The sequence below is a fragment of the Anastrepha obliqua genome, chromosome 3, assembly GCF_027943255.1.
Source record: "Anastrepha obliqua isolate idAnaObli1 chromosome 3, idAnaObli1_1.0, whole genome shotgun sequence".
NCBI classification, from domain to species: domain Eukaryota; kingdom Metazoa; phylum Arthropoda; class Insecta; order Diptera; family Tephritidae; genus Anastrepha; species Anastrepha obliqua.
The window spans coordinates 87,528,992-87,549,145 of NC_072894.1; the positions used below are offsets into that span (position 1 = coordinate 87,528,992).

Below are 20,154 nucleotides of genomic sequence, written 5' to 3' on the forward strand. Positions count from 1 at the left end.
TTGTCGAAAATAATTCCAGTCCTTTTTATTATTGTACTATATAGTCCTGTAAAAGTTTTTTCGTGCACAGTTCCAGGAATTGCCATTAGAAGGGAAATCGCACAGGTTTTACCATGTAGAAGACTTTATGAGAGAGAAAGACGCTGAAACATACCTTGACTTTGCTCGAATTTTAGCACTATTTTATTCCGCATTAGTTTGTGCTAAGATCGCACAGCATAACTACCAAGTTACGCGTAATTTTTGTTGCTTCAAGTCGCACATCAACCCAAGTTGGATTGAATGATAAGTTGATTGTCGGACGGACTGATCGTTCAATAGCAGCTTCTTTCGATACTTCACCGTTTCCGATTTCACAAATAATAGCCAAATCTTAGCGCTCGAAGACCACAGGAACTTTCAGCTGATAGTGTAGAGACTGGATCCATCGGAGCATTTGCTAATTTTTCGACTAAATACCGTGACGGGCTCTGCACCTGTACCATTTCTTTCTACACAGTGTCGGCAAATGCTAAGCGATACATTTACCACCACCACTCGGTGCAAAAGACATTCAAAATGACGTTCACGTAATAACAGTAGCCGACTGTATAACAAACTCCATCCAGATATAACAGAAAGTAAATACAATTGAAGAATGGGCAGGCCTAAAATTAGCAAGTGGTTTTTTAATCATATCCATTTATCGAAAAGTAAGAGTTTCCAAAAATTATTTAGTGAGCTGCGAACAGAGTCGAGTACCAGCTCCCAAATTCATGGTTTTTCGACGCTTCATCCGGAGCGTACGGCAGCTGCATATACATATTTTCTTAGCCAATCCGCTAGTGGTACGAAATGTACGCTGCTTAGAGCTCTTGAGCCAAATTATGGACGAGGATTTCGGCAATGTTGAGTCAACAGTTTTGTATTGGATCAAAATGCGGCATCGGATCAAGTGGCTTGCAGACTTTCGTCGCAAATATAGTGTCCGAAATCCAACAGCGGACCCAAATTATATCGTGGCATCATATGACCACAAAACAAAATCCAGCGGACTAAGTGTCTCGGAATTGTAACGTGGACAAATTGAGTAATTAAATATGGTTTAGTGGCCCACAATTCCTCCTAGAAGACTCGGCTGCATTGGCCACAATAACAAGAAGTACTTGAAAAGAAGAAGAACGCAATTGCATTATTAACAATATGTGGGGAAGATTATTGCGGGCCCAATCAACCTTGAAACTGTTGGTTTTGCTTCAAGGGCAGTTCACCTAGAACTGCTGATAATTTTATTTTTGGCCTCAAAAGATTCATTGGATACCGATTGGTGCCAGGATATGCGACAACGCGACGAACTTTGTCGGTGCAAGGGCGTCCCACTTGGGCAATCTGTGAGAAGCAGCGATGAGGTTGGCGAAATGTCTGTCGTTGCGCGGCGCACGCTACCCGCTGTTAACCTCTGAAGGAATCGCAACGCCTCTTGTTGAGGTAGAAGCGATATTGAACTCACGATCACTGGCACCACTCAGGAACAAGGCGCTAACAGTCCAACCAAGCTAACTCATCGTCGTCCACGAAAACAACGTGCCATCGCAGTTGTGGGTATTATAAGCACAACTATTGCCGGAGAGGGCAGCAAAATTCGTGTCGCAGACGCCGCCACTAAGTTCCGAAAAGTGAAACGACCTATCCACAAACTCGCTGTGCTGCAGGTGGAAAGTAAAAATGAAGTATATTGAAGTCTTTCAAGATGGCCGATGTCAACACAGATGCTGGAAAATAGTGAATTAAAATTGAATTAAACTTAAAAATACCTAGATAAGTAAATGTATTAATTAGTAATTGCATTTTTGAAAAGATACATCGGTTTGTATGTGTTTGTGTTTGGTTGTATCGAGACAATGTAGACAATGTTGTCATTGAAATTTTTGCTTACACCTGTTTCATACATCCGCGTTATCAGTTACGATTTTTAATTGTATAATAAACCAAAGCCAAAAACCAACAAATGCAAATAGTTCATTTATCTATAATTAACATTATTCAACATTGTTTTTAAGTTATTTTAACAAAAATTAAAATTTTTCCAAGTTTATTTAGTAACTGATTTCGAAATGTACTGTTGGCAACACTGTGTGTGAGAGAGCAATCAGCTGACACGGTTCTACGGGAATTTTCAAAAATCCTGCAATAAAATCTACGATACGGAAGGGAAGTAATTTTTCATTTACATGGGGCTCTTATTAGTTTGATCGTAGCAGCTGACTGGGAACTGCGTTTACGTCGGTGACTGTTTGCAGCATGACTCTTGCTTCACAACACACAGCACAAATACAGCGAACTTTAACATTCGTGCCTACCAAAAATCCCACATATAACCGTTAAACGAAGCAACAAATAAAAACTGACACTGTTTTGTGGCGAAAATAAATTATTAAATTTTCGAATACTGCCTGTTTTTTGTTTGCTCCATTCAGTTGTGAGTTACAGGGTGTTAGCAATGAAAGTCAACAAAGAAAAAATGTGATACATTTTACAGTATTTCTTTGATAAAGGCGAAAATGCAAGCAGGCTGGTCATATTGTTAATGGTGTCGATATTGTAACTACTAATTACATGCAATTTTGGTTTCTTCGATTCAGTTCAGGTGTTTTTGATGTTAAACAAAATGTCGATAATGACGATAAAATCACAGAAATAATTGAAGAAAGAATTCAGTTTCTTAAATCCGAGTCGTAAAAACACATTTCGGTGCATTGAAAATCGGATTATATTTCTGAATAAAATGAAAAAACTTAACCGCGTTATAAACAGTGTCATATTATAAAGCCATATGGCTCAATTTAAAGTGTATTATATTCTTTTAAATTGTACCTATGCTCTCTATGACACATCCGTTGAAATCATAGGTATACGTAGAATAAACGCTGTTCTACACTGTATATAATACATTCTAAAACATTCCTATGCAATTTTTGTATTAGCATTCGAATGTCATTACAAAATGCGGGTGGTCGAATGCCATTTTTAAGTTTAAGTGTATTAGGTGGTACTCCAGCTGGGTTTAATGAATTTAAAAATTCGGAAGGATAGTGCACAATATCTTCGAGGTGAAGTACAGAATCTATAGAAGCGTCTACTTTAATTTCTCCGCCAAATTTCTATAACGCAATGTTTTTTATTTCATCTAGAGTAACATTATTTAGTGAAACTATTGTTCAGGCGGCCGCCGTAGCCGAATGGGTTGATGCGTGACTACCATTCGGCATTCACAGAGAGAACGTAGGTTCGAATCTCGATGAAACACCAAAATTAAGAATACGTTTTTTCTAATAGCGGTCGCCCCTCGACAGACAATGACAACCCTCCGAGTGTATTTATGCCATGGAAAAGCTCCTCATAAAAATATCTGCCGTTCGGAGCCGGCTTGAAACTGTAGGTCCCTCCATTTGTGGAACAACATCAAGACGCCCGCCACAAATAGGAGGAGGAGCTCGGCCAAACATCCAAAAAGGGTGTACCCGCCAATTATATACATATATATATATGCATATATTGTTCACTCGCACATCCATTTATACAGTTTCGTTATATTTACAATATCAAGATATTTAGTATGTACATATGTGTTTCACAAATGAAATAGTTTAATGGTGTGCATACCATACACCGCTTTACCAATTTTAGAATCTACACACAGTTTGTCAAGGAATTGTTTTGACATCTGCCATACTATGTTAATCTAGTGAAATTCAAATATATTGCTTGAGAAAATTTATATTTTTGCAAGGTTTCTTTCAATCTTATGTTTTTTGTTTTTTCGGGTCATCTGGCCATCTGGTCCGGGGGAATGGCGGCTTCATTCACTACATATCTGGCAAGATACCATTCACGCCGAGAAGGTGAAGCAACTCTGACAACAGCCTCTTTAGTTAAGGGCTGGTGCCGGCCAATGCTTATCTGAATACCTGGAAAGTGAGAGTCCATCAGCAAGCTGAGTGTCTCACTTTGCTTCTCCGTGAAAGAGCCATCAGATTTCCTAAGTGACCCCAACATTGCGGTTAGATCCTTTTCAGGATCCTAACCAATTTCGCCGTGACACTCAGAGACTCAATACCTGCGCAGAATTCCCTAAAATAAGCCCTTTTCGACTTCCGAACTAGCATCTTGTAGTTCCTCTGAACATGACGGTATCGCTCCAGTCCTCAGCAAGATTAGTCTTGAGGGCCCGGTTTAGAAGTTTAATCTTTAAATACTCACCGCTTATACCCCTGCTTGCAATACGAATGTACATAATTATTTAGAACAATTTTTAGTGCGTCATCTGGAACCGAAGACTAAATATTATATGATAGTAAGCAACCTTACCGACTTTAGGGACTTATACATAATTAGAAAAATTGTTTGCAGTTACTGGCTATAATATAATATAAAGTTAATGCTGTTTCTCGGAAGTTGGGGCTGGTAGCATGATTTGTTGTTACAAACTTAAAATTTTATATGTTTAAGATTGTCAGTTAGAATTGAACGTTTTTAAAGTAATATATAAAAATGTACTTTTTTTCAGCGTTACATCCATTGCAGATCGGCTTAATGTTGAATTTGCGCTTATCCATAAAGAAAGAAAAAAGGCTAACGAAGTTGCATCTATGGTACTTGTTGGGGATGTAAAAGACAAAATTGCTATTTTGGTAGACGATATGGCGGACACTTGTGGTACTATTGTTCATGCTGCTGACCGTTTGGTTGAGGCAGGCGCACTCAAGGCAAGTCTTATGTCTGTGGCATATTTCTGTTATATTATTTAAATTTAATTAGTTATAAATAAGTTATTGGAAATAACTCAAAGGCTATAAAAGGCATTAATGCGAACCAACTCTGTTTTTTATTACACTTTTTTCGCTGATGGCAATTGGCAACATCTTTCCCTAAAAAGTAGCTTATTAATTTAATATTCATTCGGGTCTTTTCAATACCGTTCATTAAGGTATACTGAAGTTTGCAGAAGCTTATTGTGATACAATAGGTCATAACTTTTCCATTATATCAGAGCTGCTAACGTATGTATACATATATCTCCATGCAGTTTATTAATAAGTTTTAATATGTATGTATAGGGTTGTTCAATAGGTGCGCTTCAACTTTTTTCCGATAGGGAGGGCGAACGACGCAATATTTTTTATTTTTCGCTTGTTATTTGTAAACTTCATTAGTATACATTTCATCATGGAACGCTACACACTTGAGCAACGATTGCAAATCGTGCAAATTTTTTATGAAAATAATCGTTCTGTTGCTGCTACTTTAAGAGCATTACGGCCATTTTACGGTCCATTTAACAAGCCGTCCCGTTTTGGGGTTATGTGAAGTCATTGGTCTACAGTAACAAGCCGGCGACGATTTGTGAGCTCAGAGCCAATATTGAACGCGAAATTGCTGGAATTTCGGCCGATTTATGCAAAAGAGTGGTCGAAAATTGGGTTCAACGATTGGACTTCGTAAAACGTGCACGCGGTGGTCATGCAAAAGAAATCGAATTTCATACTTAAATGTATATGTTCAAACTCGATAATAAAAAAAAAAATTAGTTAAAAAAGTCAAACCGTTTGTGTTTTATTCAAAAAAGTTCAAAAGTTGAAGCCCTCTTACTGATAAACCCTATACATTGTATTGAAAAAAGACGGACATGCTATTTTAGCTCAACTTTGGCTTTACAAATATGAAAAATAATAATAACAATTAAGAAGCAATTATTGAAAACATTGAACGCATTTTGCCTGTGGAGCGCTCTCCTCCCGAAGAAAAGCGTCGCTCTCCAGCACAAAAACCACTAACAAGTGCCAACTGCAGTTCTAATGTTGTGCTCTCGGCAAAAGAAACAACAAATAAGTCATCAGCTGTACAACTCTTCTTTCGTGGATGAGCAATGCCGAACTCCAATTGGTTGAATAAACATTCCTCATCCCGCCAGTTGCGTGGTAGCTCTCACAAACGCAACAACAAAGACAACAGTTACAAGCACACGCCACAAATAGAAGCAGCTCGGCCAAACTCCTTCAAAAGTGACTTGAGACGTTCTTCATCGAATTCAGAAGGCCTTCGGCTGCGGGGCGTTTCATCGAAGTCAAAGTCACCATTTTTGATCTTTGCAAACCATTTTTATGCTGTAGACACGCCTATGACACCTTCTCCGTACACGTCGCAAATGTCCCGGGCTGCTTCGCCAGCTTTTTGATCTCGATGAAAAAGAAAGAGGAGCAGGTGTCGGAAATGTTTATTTTAGCCTCCTGGACATTCCATTTCTAAGCCTTAATACTAATAAAAAATTAAATAACTCAAAAATGCAATTAACATACGAGAGCGGTTCAATAAGTAGCCGTGTTTAATGACAGAATGCGTTCCTGAGGGAGTTGGTGTTAGCATCGTGTGCTGCAACGGCAAAATAAATTTCAGACTGATCGATAGGTTAGTTAGGATTTGGCAGCTATTCCAGTAAGACAAGACATGTTTCGTGATTATCGCTAAGATGGAAAAATAGCAGTATCGTGCGGTAATTCGCTTTATGTTTTTGGATGGGAAAAAATTCGAGGAGATAAAAGCAAAGTTGGAAGCTGTCTAATTGGGACGCGTCGCAATCTATGACCACAGTTAGATATTTAAACGTGGGCGAACATCCGTTTTTGATGAGGAGCGACCAGGACGACCGGCAGACATGGTTAGTGAGGAAATCGTTCAAAAAGTCCACTACATAATTCTCGCTGATCGATGAACGAAAGTACGCAAAGTAACAGAGATCATAGCTGTGTCGACCGGAACGGCAATTAATATTTTACATGATAAGTTGGCTATGAAAAAATTGTCGGCACGATGGGTGCTGCGGTTGCTCACAAGCAACAACAAGCGGATACGGCTGTTAACTTCGAAGCAGTTTATGAAGCAATTTAAGAAAGACGGGAAGTAATCTTTGCGTCGAGTTGTCACCGTTGATGAAACCTGGGCTCATCATTACACACCAATAACTAAGCAACAATCAAAAGAATTGATTTCTCCAGGTGAATCTGCTCCAAAGAAGGCGGAAGGCCAGTTTCATCGGCCGGAAAGGTTATGGCGACGATTTTTTAGGATGCGAACAGTGTCATTCTCATGGATATTTTAGAAAACGCAAGAACGATCACTAGACAATACTACAGTGAGCTATTAGACCGCTTTCGCAAAAAATTGAAGTATATACGGCCGCATTTGGTGAAAAAGAAGGTACTGTTTCACCACGATAACGCACCAGCACATTAATCCGGAGTTGTCACCGTCAAACTGCATGAATTGCGTTATGAATTACTGCCGTATCCCCCGCATTCACCCGATCTGGCTCTCGCGACTTTTTCTTGTTCCCTAACTTGAAAAAATGGCTCGCGAGGAAAAAATTTAGTTCAAATGAGGAAGTCATCGCCGAGACAGAGGCGTACTTTGGAGAGTTCTACAAATCCTATTTTTTGGAGGGGTTAAAAATTGGCCGGAGCGTTGGGAGAAATGTACGAGTATCTTTCTAAAAGGGGACTATGTTGAAAAAACTGGTGTTTTCATTTCTAACATGAGTACTCATTGAACCCCCTCGTAGTTTTTTAGAGCAGGAAGAATTCTATGAAATGAATACTTACCCTTTGCCAAACAGCAAACAAATCGTTTTAAAATAAAAGAAAATATAAAAACGATATGAACATATTCCCCAACCTAATAGTTATTAACTTAGCTAAGTAGACTGCACTTTATGAGCTGGGTTAGATACTATGAAGTTTTCATTTTCTGTAGTTACGTAAAACCCAATTATATTATTGCTTTGGGAGCCTTCTGTGTACTTACAGGTGCAATCTTTGGGTTCATTTTGTATATATTATATGCAAATGCTTGTTGAGATAGTGGGTGCTTCGAATTTTTTGTATTTTCAGAGCTCATTGCTTTCTGGAACCGCCATGGAGGGATGTGGGTTAGAATATATGCTTTCCATTTCAATTCCACCGGGCTATTCGGGACATGTTCTTTGATTTCGATGTAACTCCAATATGTTGCTTTCTGGTCAAAATAATGAGACACTTTTTTTTTTGTTCGCCCGAAAAATGATCTCATCAAAAAGACAACTTCAATAGAGATCTTTATCAAAACAATGTCTCAGTGGTCTTTAAAAGTAAATACTCTCCTTCAGTGCAAAAAAAATCAACAAAATGGAATAGCACAAGAACAAGAACTCTCAAAACAAAATTCATCTCATTTAATATTACACATACATTTTATTATATCTAATGATATATAGGGTGTTTTTTAAGAGCTTGGGAACTTAAAATGTTAATACAAAACAGAAATATTGTTGAAAGAATTTTTTTATTATAATCTGGTAGATAATTTTATAGCATTTATTTGAACTTGATATCCGGAATATGGTCGCCTCGGCTTAGCTCATCAATATTCGAAACACGAATTCAGTGGCTCGATAGTGCTCGCATTTCACCGTAACGAGGGCTCCTTCCTCATTTCGAAAAAAAACAAGGACCGATGATGCCGACAACAGCGTGTAAAGTTCACGTAAAATGAACGAAGTGCTCTATGAACAAATTCATTCAAAGAAAATTTCCACAATTTGGAAGCCTTGTTCTGTGCAGCTAAAACAAATACCCAGTTATATTATATACATACATACATATTTATATATATATACTCGTATATAAGTAATAAATGTATGTCGATATTTTAGAAATTAACTGGTGTTTAATTCGAGTTGTATTTTCTCCTTGTTCTCTTGTCATACATACAATATTTATAAATATCCTTGTACTTATAGGTATATGCCATATTAACTCATGGTATTTTTTCGGGGCCAGCGATTTCTCGCATCAACAATGCTTGTTTCGAGGCGGTTGTTGTTACTAATACCATACCGCAGGACGGACATATGAGAGACTGTCCCAAAATCCAGGTTTGGTGTAATCTTTCTTAAGTATAAAAGCTGAAATTTACTTTGTTATTACCTTTCAGTGTATTGATGTATCGATGATGTTTGCTGAAGCTGTTAGGAGGACACATAATGGCGAAAGTGTTTCTTATCTATTTTCAAATGTTCCGTATTAAAGTTAAATCGTGCATTGCGATTTAGATATATTGTAACTATGTTTAACGATTTGAATATGTTTTTTGTTGCAGCATATTTTTTATAAAAGAAACATTGCAATTATGGAAGCAAACTTATATCCAACTCTAACTGTTCAGAAAACAGCAAATAAAATATAAATAGACTTTAGAATTTACCTCAGGCCATAAAAATTTATACTAGTTTCATTATTTTTCAACAGGGTTTTTCGAGCAAATTTTCGGAATTGAAATTCATAACAGGCTTTTGTACCCACACATAAATTGAGTTTTCTCGAAAAATATGGATTAATAAAGCATTTTGGATTAATAAAGCGTATTGGTATTGCCAATGATGTTAAAAATGCATCTAAACTCCGAGAGTACAGCCCTTTTATCTTTCGCGATCCAGTTGAAGTAGTGAAATTTATGAAAAAAGAAAGGTTAGGTTAAGTTATATTGGCTGGCAGAAGCCACGCAGAGACCATTTTGGTCCATAGCGATACCAGATCAGAGTCCTATTTTAGCGAAAATATGCATCACTCAAGAGGCGCGTGCTGTTCGCGAATTTTAGGAATCGTTCAAGCTCCAGTTCAGGGACAGAGAGCCGGACAGTAGCATAGAAGATGCTCCAGTGTTTATCTTGTACCCGGCTCATGGAAATGAACTGCAAACGTCCTGAAGGGTTAAATTTAGCTTGTAACCGTGTGCTGCAGCTAGGCAGTGCCCTGTTAGTATACCAACTAAAGATCTACAGTTCCTTCTATCGAACGATATAACCGATTTAGTATATTTGTCATCATATGCGTGTTTACACATGATGTTGGCAACTTTGCAATTGGTTAAGCTAAGCCTGTTTGCATTTCTTAGCATGTGTTTCTCTAGTTCTTTTTGAATCGTGCGCAGGGGTTTAAGTACCTGACTTTCCTCAAGGTGAATCTGTAATAGCTGTAGTATAAAAATACAATTTTAAACGTGTTCTTGCAATTTATTTTACTTTGAGACTTCAATGTCAAGAGAACCAAACCATATAAACACACCACCGCAAAGCCCAGGTTTAAATATTATTGAACATGCATTGGAAATTTTGGTATGCTCGGAAAAACTCAGGTCTCTGGCGCTGCTGTACTCAAAGAGCACATAATAGAAGCCTGTAATAGTATAACATCCGCAGAGCTGGCAAATTTAGGTGTATCGATGCCAAGTCGGCTTCGAAAAGTGATTGAAGTTAACGGTGGACCAACGAAATACTAAAAAGCAACAATATCTAGGATTAAGTAAAGTTTTTTTTTCAGTTTATTGTGATAAGAAAACGGATTCAAATAAAACTGTATCAACACAATTTTCAATACACTTTTTGGACTTTGCAAACTGTGTATCCCTTTATCCATCACTATACTTATATATGTTAATAGTTAATTAAACGCGACTTTTTATGACTACAGTATAGTTTATTATAAAATATTCACTTATATATTATTTACCGTCTTCGATTCGCCACTTCTCTGCCCGCTATGTGAAAGCAACAACAAAGATATCGAGAAAGATTCGTCAATAACGAGTGCTGGTATATCTCATAAAACTAGGATAACTTACTATATTCAATGCTGCCAAAGCTGTTTTCCTCTATTTGGAAGGTTTCATTACGACTACTCATAATGTGTTTCCAAACAAATGCCAATTATGGCAACTGTTTTCCAGTGCTGCCAACGCATGTTTTTTAATCCCAGTTGCTTCATCCATTCGCCACTTGCTAAGTTTTAGCAAAAAAAGGCCTAATGTAACGACAAATTTCGTGAACGAAAGATGAAACGAATGGTGTTTGCAAAGTGTCGTGACACTACGAAGGGTGTAAACGCCAATTATTATTATTATTAATGCATATAACTTTTTTCCAATGCAATGTACTTCCACAGGCATTGTTACTTGGTAGAATTGAAAGGTTCGTCAGATTCAATTTATAATTGATTTGCGAAGTCATCTAAATGCAAATGCGTTAAAAGAATTTTCAACAACATTAACACGTTTTTAACTTTGAAACATTCCATCACGTTTGAAATCATCACGAAAATTTTCTACTTGTCTTTTTCCCCAAGACATCTTTAAAAAGAGCTTAAGCGGATACGACGTAAGCTTAGCATTTGGATCTAAAATTCATCGAATTTTATACTATTCATGGTTTTTCATAAATCCGCTCCATTAAAAATTTCTAAATATGTAATAGACGAAAAAATTTACCAGGTATCTGACCTGGAGAATTTCTAACTATTTCCCAAACAAAATTTGTATTACACCAAGCTTACTATGCATTAAGGAAAAAAACTTTTTTCATGCGGAAAAATATGGTTAGAATCAGTGAACAAACACCACATATGTATGTGGATTAGTCAATAGAGCAATTATATCATTGCACACTTGCTAAAAGGTTTCATTCTATCAAAAACGATGCTAGTTATTCGGATTTATATATGTACATATAGACAGTAGCAGCGATCGGTAAAGGAGTAGGCATCTCAAAGCAACAGTAGGAACAGGAAGCAAGGAGTGAGTCGAAAAATGGCAATCGTAAAAAATAATACTAGCGGTAAGCAGTCTTTACAGACCTCCGGTCAAAAGTCGTCAGCAATTCATCTTACTTTTTCGGAGCAGCATTAAACTTTCGCGGTAAACGAGTCGCAACAATGTGACTTACATATATTACTTTATATTTTCCGCCTCTCTTTAATATCAACAATTTAATTTTCTGTTATATTCTTGTCCCAAATAGTTACTAGATGTAGAGCTGCACAGGAAGTCCCGTTGAGATACCAACACCAAACGAGCGAAAGTGGCGTATCAGACAGCAAAGTAAAGCAGGAGGCCAGCGAAAACCTACCGACGGCAGAAGCATACCTGACAGCGTACGCAGTCACATAGGAAACAACGACAGACAAAGAAACAACACCCAAAACAAAATGTGCAACAGTGACGATGACTTTTTGAAACTTTTAGCAGAAAGAATAATGCTGTTGAGAACTTCACAAAAATCGCCCCTTGTTTCGATCCCGACTAGGTAGTAGTTGAATAATTTTAATCCATGAATTAATAAAGCGTGGAAATAGCTTTATTTAATTATCAATAAGACACATGTATTAAATGAAAAATAAAGAAAAAGTTGTATATACATATTTTTTTTTGTTTTAGTTGTAAAGTATAGAAAACAGTTGAAAAGCGGAAAAAATATTATTCATCGAAGGAGATGAGTATATCGACTCGATGAAAATATTTTTCTTTGTCAAAAAGTACTTACGTTTTACTCCGTCACCGTTTATTGAAAATGAATCACTTGTACTTCAATTCTTCTTTTTCACCCACTTGCACAAAAGTGAGGTTATTTCGAAATGTCAAAATCGTAGACATTTTTTTTTATTGTTAATATTGCTAAATATACTAATATATTTCATCATTTATATACATACCTATTAATTTTCTATTGAAGTTGATATTCAGCTTTGCGCCCATCCTTTCGGCAGTCTTCCAAGTCGTCGTCTTTCCACTGGAATTGCGTGACGTGTAATGTTAATTAATCGGTTGTTGGAGGCTCTTGAAACATGTTAGTTCCATGCGCGTCTTCTTGATCTAATAAATTTCACAATGATTGAATTATTGTAACCTAAAAATTTAATTTCATAATAACACTATACTTATATATTATATATATATACTTATACAATAGATTCTGTTTTTATGCGGTTTTGAAATTGTGCGGTTTTTTTAAATTAAAAAATGCATGTCGATCTATCGGGAATTGTACATATAAACAATATTCTAAACCAGCTAAGCAAAAACTCATCACAGATTACATCAAAAATGCTAACCCTACAAGTATGGAACCGCCTGCATCACCATCCAGATCAGACGTGTACATTTCCTCAAGTGACGGAAGTGATTTTACGCCAAATCCTAAACGAATGCGCAACATGCGGGTATTGTCTGATTCCATTTCTGACGATGTAAATTTATTTTTCGATTCTGACGTTTCTTAAATAAAGATATAATTTTCAAAAATACAATTTTTTGTTTATGCGATTTTATTACATTATTTCAGATTTATGCGGTTCTTAGCACCTTTGAAACGTATCTATAGTCTTATTATAGAACTGGTAACTTTTTATGCTGTTTCTTGCGGAACGTATATACCGCATAAAAACAGAATCTACTGTACTTACAAAAAAATAGCATTAATTTTAGATCTTCATATAGATACTTACCCTTTCAAAATCAGAACTATTACTTTTTACATACAAGCCGTTGGTTAAATTTTAGGCTAAGCTAAAAAAGAAATAAATGTGGAATAAGGAACTAAGCATAAAGTAAAACTAAAAACGCGAATACGTGTCCTTATTTACGATACGATACGAAGGTAGTATATTGTTTTTTATTCGCGCACTTCCCAAAATGTGAAAGATTTTTCAGAGGATAAACAAATTGTACCTTAATATAGAGGGTAAATATGATTGAAAAGACTTCAAATAAGTTAATATAAACATTACCTACTTATTGTAGCTTTTTTTAATTTTACAAAATATTTATATTTATTTACCAGCATTTATGCTATTAGCTCAAGCGTTTTTACTTACGTTAATGAATTCCATATACATATATGTATGTTTGGGATGCATCCTCTCCATAAAACAAACGGTACTGGGTGTCCATCTTAACTATAAAATTATTATTACGTCAGCTGTACCGATCTATATACATTTTTTCTGAGTTTTTCTGATTATCCAATCCAAGTGAATTATTGATTTCGGTGTGGTATTTGGCTCTAAATTCCCTTTTCAAAGACATTTAAATTACACCATTTCAAAGTCATATCCTTCACTTAATTTTATTTGACGTTTTAGTTCGGACTTTGTAGATCCATACACTTTAAAGCTGTAATACAAGGTGAAGCTCAAAATAAACAAGACTGAGCTAAAATAGAAACGGCAGGAGCTTAGTTCTGATAATTTCGAGTTTATTTATTCAAAATAGTCCCCTCTGCCCTCGATGCATTGTTTTACGCGATCTAAAAGCTTTTCGAAAAAGTGGGCTTGTTCGAGCTTCAATCACAACCGCAGTGTTGCATGATTTGTGAAAGTTCGATGTAAAATTTTGGTAACATTATCAAAAGCATCACGTTCGAAGTGTCAAAAATTCGGCAAATGTTGCGCGCGAATACAAATAAATCGGCATCAAAAATTTTTTGTTTGCCGAACATCAGAAAAGCATCAGTTGAGCAATTGCAACAGTGTCGCAAATTGTCATCAGTGCAGCAGTATTGCCGCTTTTATTACGTGCCTCGAACAAGCCCAGTGTTTCAGGTTATTGACCGGAATGTCCCTCAGGAAGTCGGTACAAGCCTTTTGGATGGTCTCTAAGGACGCAAAACGTTTTCCTTTCATGACCAAATGCAGTTTTCGGAATAGGTAGAAGACACAGAGAGCCATATCAGGCGATTGGTGAGTGATTGATGGTTAAAATGCGATTTCTAGTCAAAAAATCAGTCACAACAGTGGATCGATGAGATGGTGCATTATCATGCAATAAGTGCCAGCTTTTTCCTTCGCGGTATTCAGGACGAATTCGACGAATGCGATGCAACAATCGCTTCAAAACGCCAAGATAGAAATTGCATTGGCAGTTTCGCCCGTTGGCACGAACTCCTTGTGGACAATTCCCTTGGAATCGTAAACACAAATGAGCATCGACTTGATTTTTGACTTCTCCAAACGCGATTTTTTGGGTGGTGTCTCGTCTGGGGCCTTCCATTCAGCACTTGGACGCTTAGTTTCAAGTTCATGTTAGAAACACCACGTTCCATTATCAGTTACAATATTCTAAAGGAAGTTCTCGTGTTTTCTCGCCTCTTTAATAAGGCCTTTCAAATGTTGAATTGTGAGCAATTTTTGGTCTTCACTTAACTTGTGCGGTCCTCAACTTAAAACGTGCACAGACCTTTCATAAGCCCAAATGATCAGTTCAAATGCGATAAATCGATATTTTGGAGATATTTTGGAGATATTCCATGAATTTCAACGATGATTTCGGTTCATAAAATGCTCATTGTCATTTATGTCCTCACAACCATCTCTGAAACGTGTAAACGACTCATGAACTCTGGCACGAGATAGACAATCATCGCCATACACTTTTTTCATCAATTCACGTGTTTCGGTAAATGTTTTCCCGATTTTAAAACAAAATTTGATTTTAGTCCTTTGTTCAAACCTCATTTTTGTACCGATGACACGAACATACTGACACTGTAGACGCAATAACTTCGCTTCAACTGAACCGAATGTCACCAAGCTTTCACTGGAAGTGAGCTAGGGATGTAACTTCCAGCCCACTAACTCATTAAAAAGATGGCGCCATCAAAAATATTTTTATGACGCCAGTCTTGTTTATTTTGGACTTCACCTTGTATATAATGGTAAAACTCAAATATCTCGAAAGCTTGTCCATAAAATAAAATTAACTCGATTTTCGCAATCAGCTAGAAATTCTACATATGGTTGTGCAAAGTGGTATGCGGAGCGGAAAAAGAAATAAAAATTTGCGAACCAGTGTGTTCAAGATAACATATTTATGAATGACTTCTATGTACCTATAATCCACCTTTTGGTAATAATAATAATGCGGAAATTTCAATCATATGAGTAATTATTTTTTAAATAAATATCAAACCTCGCTCAACAATGTTTTTGACAATTTCTTACTTTCCAGAAAATATATAATTTAAAAAAGAAGCTAACTAAATAAGCTTTCGGTCGCCTTTTCCAAGTCCCAGTTTTCTTTTGACAAAACAGCTCGCGCATCATGTTCATCAATCCCCATGTCTCTTAAACGTTGAATTTTTGTATCACACTCGGTAAATTTGTGTGGACCTTTAGATCAATGAAATATTTAACAAAAATCAAAAAGTGTTTTCCATAAATTGATGTAGTTACCTCCAGCGTATACATTTGTCCAATGCTTAGCCGTCATAAGGAATAGCTGATATTTGTCTTTATATTGATATGCCACTACTGCGTCTTGTGGATCATCCGGTTCTGCAGCAGCCAATAAAGCTTGAAGTGACAGTAAAACAGTTCGCAATGTCATTGCAGCGGCCCTAAAAAAATAATAATTTATTAAAATACATACTGCATGAAAGCAGATTCCCATAATAATATTATTAGTTGTTTACAGGCTATTATGAAGTTTCATGTTTACATTCCTAACTTTAGAAACTATTGAATTTCATATTTTAAAGGAAGAGAGAAAAATACTAAATATGATCGGTTCCATCATGTGATAACCGATAAACGTCAGCAGTGCTGCATTCAAAATTTAGAGAAGAAATTGTAGTTTACTGTAATCTTAATAGCATCTAAATTTACGTATTCCATAAATTTGTAATTACCATTTGCATCAGCAATGTCAGAAATGCATACTTCCATTTTATTTATAGATGCTTGTAATTGTGTACGTTTATGTTTTTTTGCAATTTGCGTATAACTTGCTCATTGTAAACAGCGTCAAATCAGTTTTGGTTTTTGAATCCAGTAACACAATTTAACGTTTTTTGCACAAAAATTCACAGTCTAATTATTATCATCTTATATAAAAGGTATTTTAAGTTTAAGTTTATTTTTAAGCCCACGCGTACGAGTGCCAAGGTATTGGTACACAAACGCACAAAAGGAAATTATTTGGCCTTAATCAAATGAGAAGGAGTGTATTTAAGAAATACGATGTCACAAGAACGGTTGAATCAAGCCGTACATCTTTATATCTATAGAGAAAGAGTTTTAGAGTTTGCTGGAAACAAGCGAGAGAAGGGAATTTGAGAGAATTCTATGCATGGCAGCCATGAATGATAGAAACAAGATTGCGCCCATCAGAAAGTAGTCCGTCTATCACAACATGATCAATGTGTGAGTATGTGGTTTGATCGGAAGATAGCCAAGTAATCTTGGATTCTGGTGCTACTTACAACCATGTTTCGGGCGGCGGCGAAGTCGATAAGCCTCATACCGTTGTTGGTTTTTTTTTGTCGTGGAGACTAAGACACCGACCATCCGACTGTGGGACCAAAGACACCCTCCTTGCCCACCCTGGCATTGAAGTCGCCAAGCACGATTTGTACATCGTGGCGGGGGAAGCGATCGTAGGCTTGTTCGAGGAGCTCGCAGAAGCTGTCTTTTGTCTCGCCGTCCTTCTCGTTCGAAAGCAAAGAGATTGCTGGAGATGTAAAATCAGTTCTTCTAGCAAAGCGCGAAGAAGCAAATCAGATAATCTAAGATATGCAACAAAGAGCAGTTACGGAGCCATCAAAAAGCTCGTGGAGCACACTGGCTGGGCTGTTTAAAAAAAACGATGGTTGCACCCGGTTTTGTGTAGACTATAGATAGCTAAATGAAGTCACGAGAAAGGACAGCTACCCTGGAAAACCTTTCCACAAATGCCTGTTTTTTTTCATTATAAATTACGATCTGTTAATATTAACAATAAGTAATTGGTGTTAGGGTTTGGAATTAAAATCTCCCTTCCCTTTGAAAGAGAACATTATTGTCTTTGGTGGTATTTAGTTACAATTTTACTAATACATAGTTTTCTATAATTTTGTTTTATTTTATATTACAGTACGAGCAAGATCTGTGGGTGTTTTGCGCTTTAGTCTTCTTGGTTTAAGTTCCATTTCCGGTATCAGTCTCATCTCATGGTTTTTGTGCTCTAATAGTCGCAAGATGTGCTTACTGCTGCTTCTTTTTACTGCTTCAGTGACAGTGTCTATGCCGAAGTCGCGGTGAATATCGTTATTTTTATGTACCAATTTGCGTTTGTGATTGTCCTTAGCATCTTAGATTGACTTCTCTGAATGATTTGTAGGTTTGATTTACTGGCAGTCCCCCAAATTTCTAGTCCGTAGGTCTAGGTTGCCTGTACAAACAATGATTCTAGTTGAAAACAGACCATGTAGCATTGAGATGTTTATTCCAGTTTAAGCATCCGGAAGGACAAATTGCACGGTGGATCGAAAGACTGCCAAATTACGCTTCGAGCAGAAAATCGCCGAACGCGCAAAACAGTTGTCTTATTTATGCCTCTCACAAACAAACTAAGCATGCTATATTGCTAAAACCGTGAACATATCTTCGAGAAGGGGGGCCAACATAAAAGAAATCATAATCGAAGATGGAATGTACGTAACCCGCGAAATTTGAAAATTCACCTTATGGTTTGAACAAACCTCGCATAAAGCCAAAAGTGAGGAATTTTCATAAATACATCATCGGCATAGTGTAGCATTCAATTTTTTTTCCATGTACATACTTAAGAATGGTAATTTTGGTTAAGAGTTTCATAAAAAAAGGAATAAAAAACTTCCATGCGTCCTTAAACAGTTTTACTGCATTAAGATAGTAAAACGCATAAATGTGTGAGGCCAAAGTCAAAACGAAATGAAAACAAACACATCCAAAAAGAATACTGTGTGTAAGATAAAGAGAATTGAAAACCAAATACTGTAAGTTTCAGTTCGTTCCTCTAAAAATACTTTTTCACCGATTTGATTTAAATCAACCTTATTGCTTTTTAATGTGGCGAAATATAATATGTTTGTTTGTAGCAGCACAACAATAAATTAGCTGACAGAATTGTTTGGAAAAATTCGGCCTAACAACGCTATAAAGCAGAACACCATCAAAAGTATAGGAATGCAAAGTCAATATTGTGTGGCAACGTCAAACCTAAAAAACGTAAAAACAGTAATAATACGTTGACATAAAAGTAAATGATCTACTTTTTCGTGCTTAACTCCCAATCCGTAATTAAAGAGCAAGATTTCTCTCGCAAAATCTGAGATTATAAAATAAACCATACTTTTGGACATACAACCCTGTGCTTTCTGTGTAATAGATGATTATTTTTACGAGTGTAAAAAAAAACCTCAAAGTAAAAACTAAATAAAATGGATGCCGGCCAAGAAACCAGGTTTGTCGCCATAATTCTAATAAAATGCTTGCCTGTTTCCATAAACGCTTTGTCCTCTTATTGAAATTTGAAAAGATCAAGCCAAGGAGCACCAGGAGATTTGGGGGCTCCTAAAACACTCAGGCTAAAAAGCCCATTGTATTTAAAGCTCTGGAAAGGGGGTTGATAGTCAAGGAGGGAAGGAGAAAAGTATCAGAGAAAGAGATAGGAAAGAATAGAGGCAGAGATAGTTAGTCCTTTGAGAATTTTCCAGATTCTTTGGCAAATCTGTAAATACCCTCCAGTTTGAGAGAACGAATACTACTCGGAACCCAAAACTCGTACCCGTGCTCTAGCAAAGCCAGGACATTCACAGAGAAAAAGCTCAGTGCTATCCGCCTCCTCCAAGCATGATAGGCACACTGGGTCCTCAATGATTTCAATGGTGGTCATATGCTGACCCCATGGGTTGTGTCCTGTAATAATACCGACCATCAACCGAATGTCTTTCCTTCTAAGTTTTAGTAGAAAGTTTGACAGTTTTCTGTTCGGACTTATCACAAAACACTTTGCAGTTCTGCAGCGTCCTACACCGGACCATCGTTCTTTATGCAGATTCCTGCGGAACTGATTCCGATTATTGGCTCTGGCCCCTGTGGGGACACCGCTGATCCACGGTTGGCCAATTCGTCGGCAATTTCGTTTCCTTGAACACCGGAGTGTCCCGGAACCCATATAAGTACAGCCTGTTTTGTCTTCCGACAGAATTAAGCTTCTTCTTATATTCTTGTACAATCTTTGAGGTTTGCTTCGCGTTCTCCCGGGCCTTCAGTGCAGCCTGGCTGTCACTGAAAACTCCAATCTGTTTCCCGCTCCATCTCCTCTCGATTATCCATTCGGCTACTTTCAGGATGGCAAAAAGTTCTGTTTGGAAAACAGTTGCCATTTCCCCCACATCATAGTGATATTTATTACTATCGCTTAAGTACCATCCGGCTCCAGACCCGATTGAAGAATGATCTTGGGCCCATCGCTAAAGAAAATATCCGTCAAACCTCCCTACATGCAATTTGGATTGCA

General features: G+C 37.0%; 2 protein-coding genes across 3 annotated transcripts in view; one reads left to right on the plus strand and one right to left on the minus strand.

The window, feature by feature from the left end:
- Window positions 1-9,288, plus strand: part of LOC129240356 (ribose-phosphate pyrophosphokinase 2) — a 69,401-nt gene extending 60,113 nt beyond the window's left edge. For both annotated transcript variants that reach the window (XM_054876109.1, XM_054876110.1), the window contains 3 exons: window positions 4,547-4,745; window positions 8,810-8,944; window positions 9,004-9,288. In XM_054876109.1, coding sequence (XP_054732084.1) covers window positions 4,547-4,745; window positions 8,810-8,944; window positions 9,004-9,096 — 427 coding nt within the window. In that variant the 3' untranslated portion in view covers window positions 9,097-9,288. The remainder of the gene's footprint in view (window positions 1-4,546; window positions 4,746-8,809; window positions 8,945-9,003) is intronic.
- A 6,474-nt stretch (window positions 9,289-15,762) lies between these two features.
- The window catches only part of LOC129242503 (ubiquitin-conjugating enzyme E2-22 kDa), a 28,057-nt gene continuing 23,665 nt past the window's right edge, over window positions 15,763-20,154 (minus strand). Inside the window, exons 4-5 of the mRNA XM_054879174.1 lie at window positions 16,068-16,231; window positions 15,763-16,004 (exon numbers count right to left, since the gene is read on the minus strand). Of these exons, the coding sequence (XP_054735149.1) occupies window positions 15,868-16,004; window positions 16,068-16,231 (301 nt within the window). The 3' untranslated portion in view covers window positions 15,763-15,867. The remainder of the gene's footprint in view (window positions 16,005-16,067; window positions 16,232-20,154) is intronic.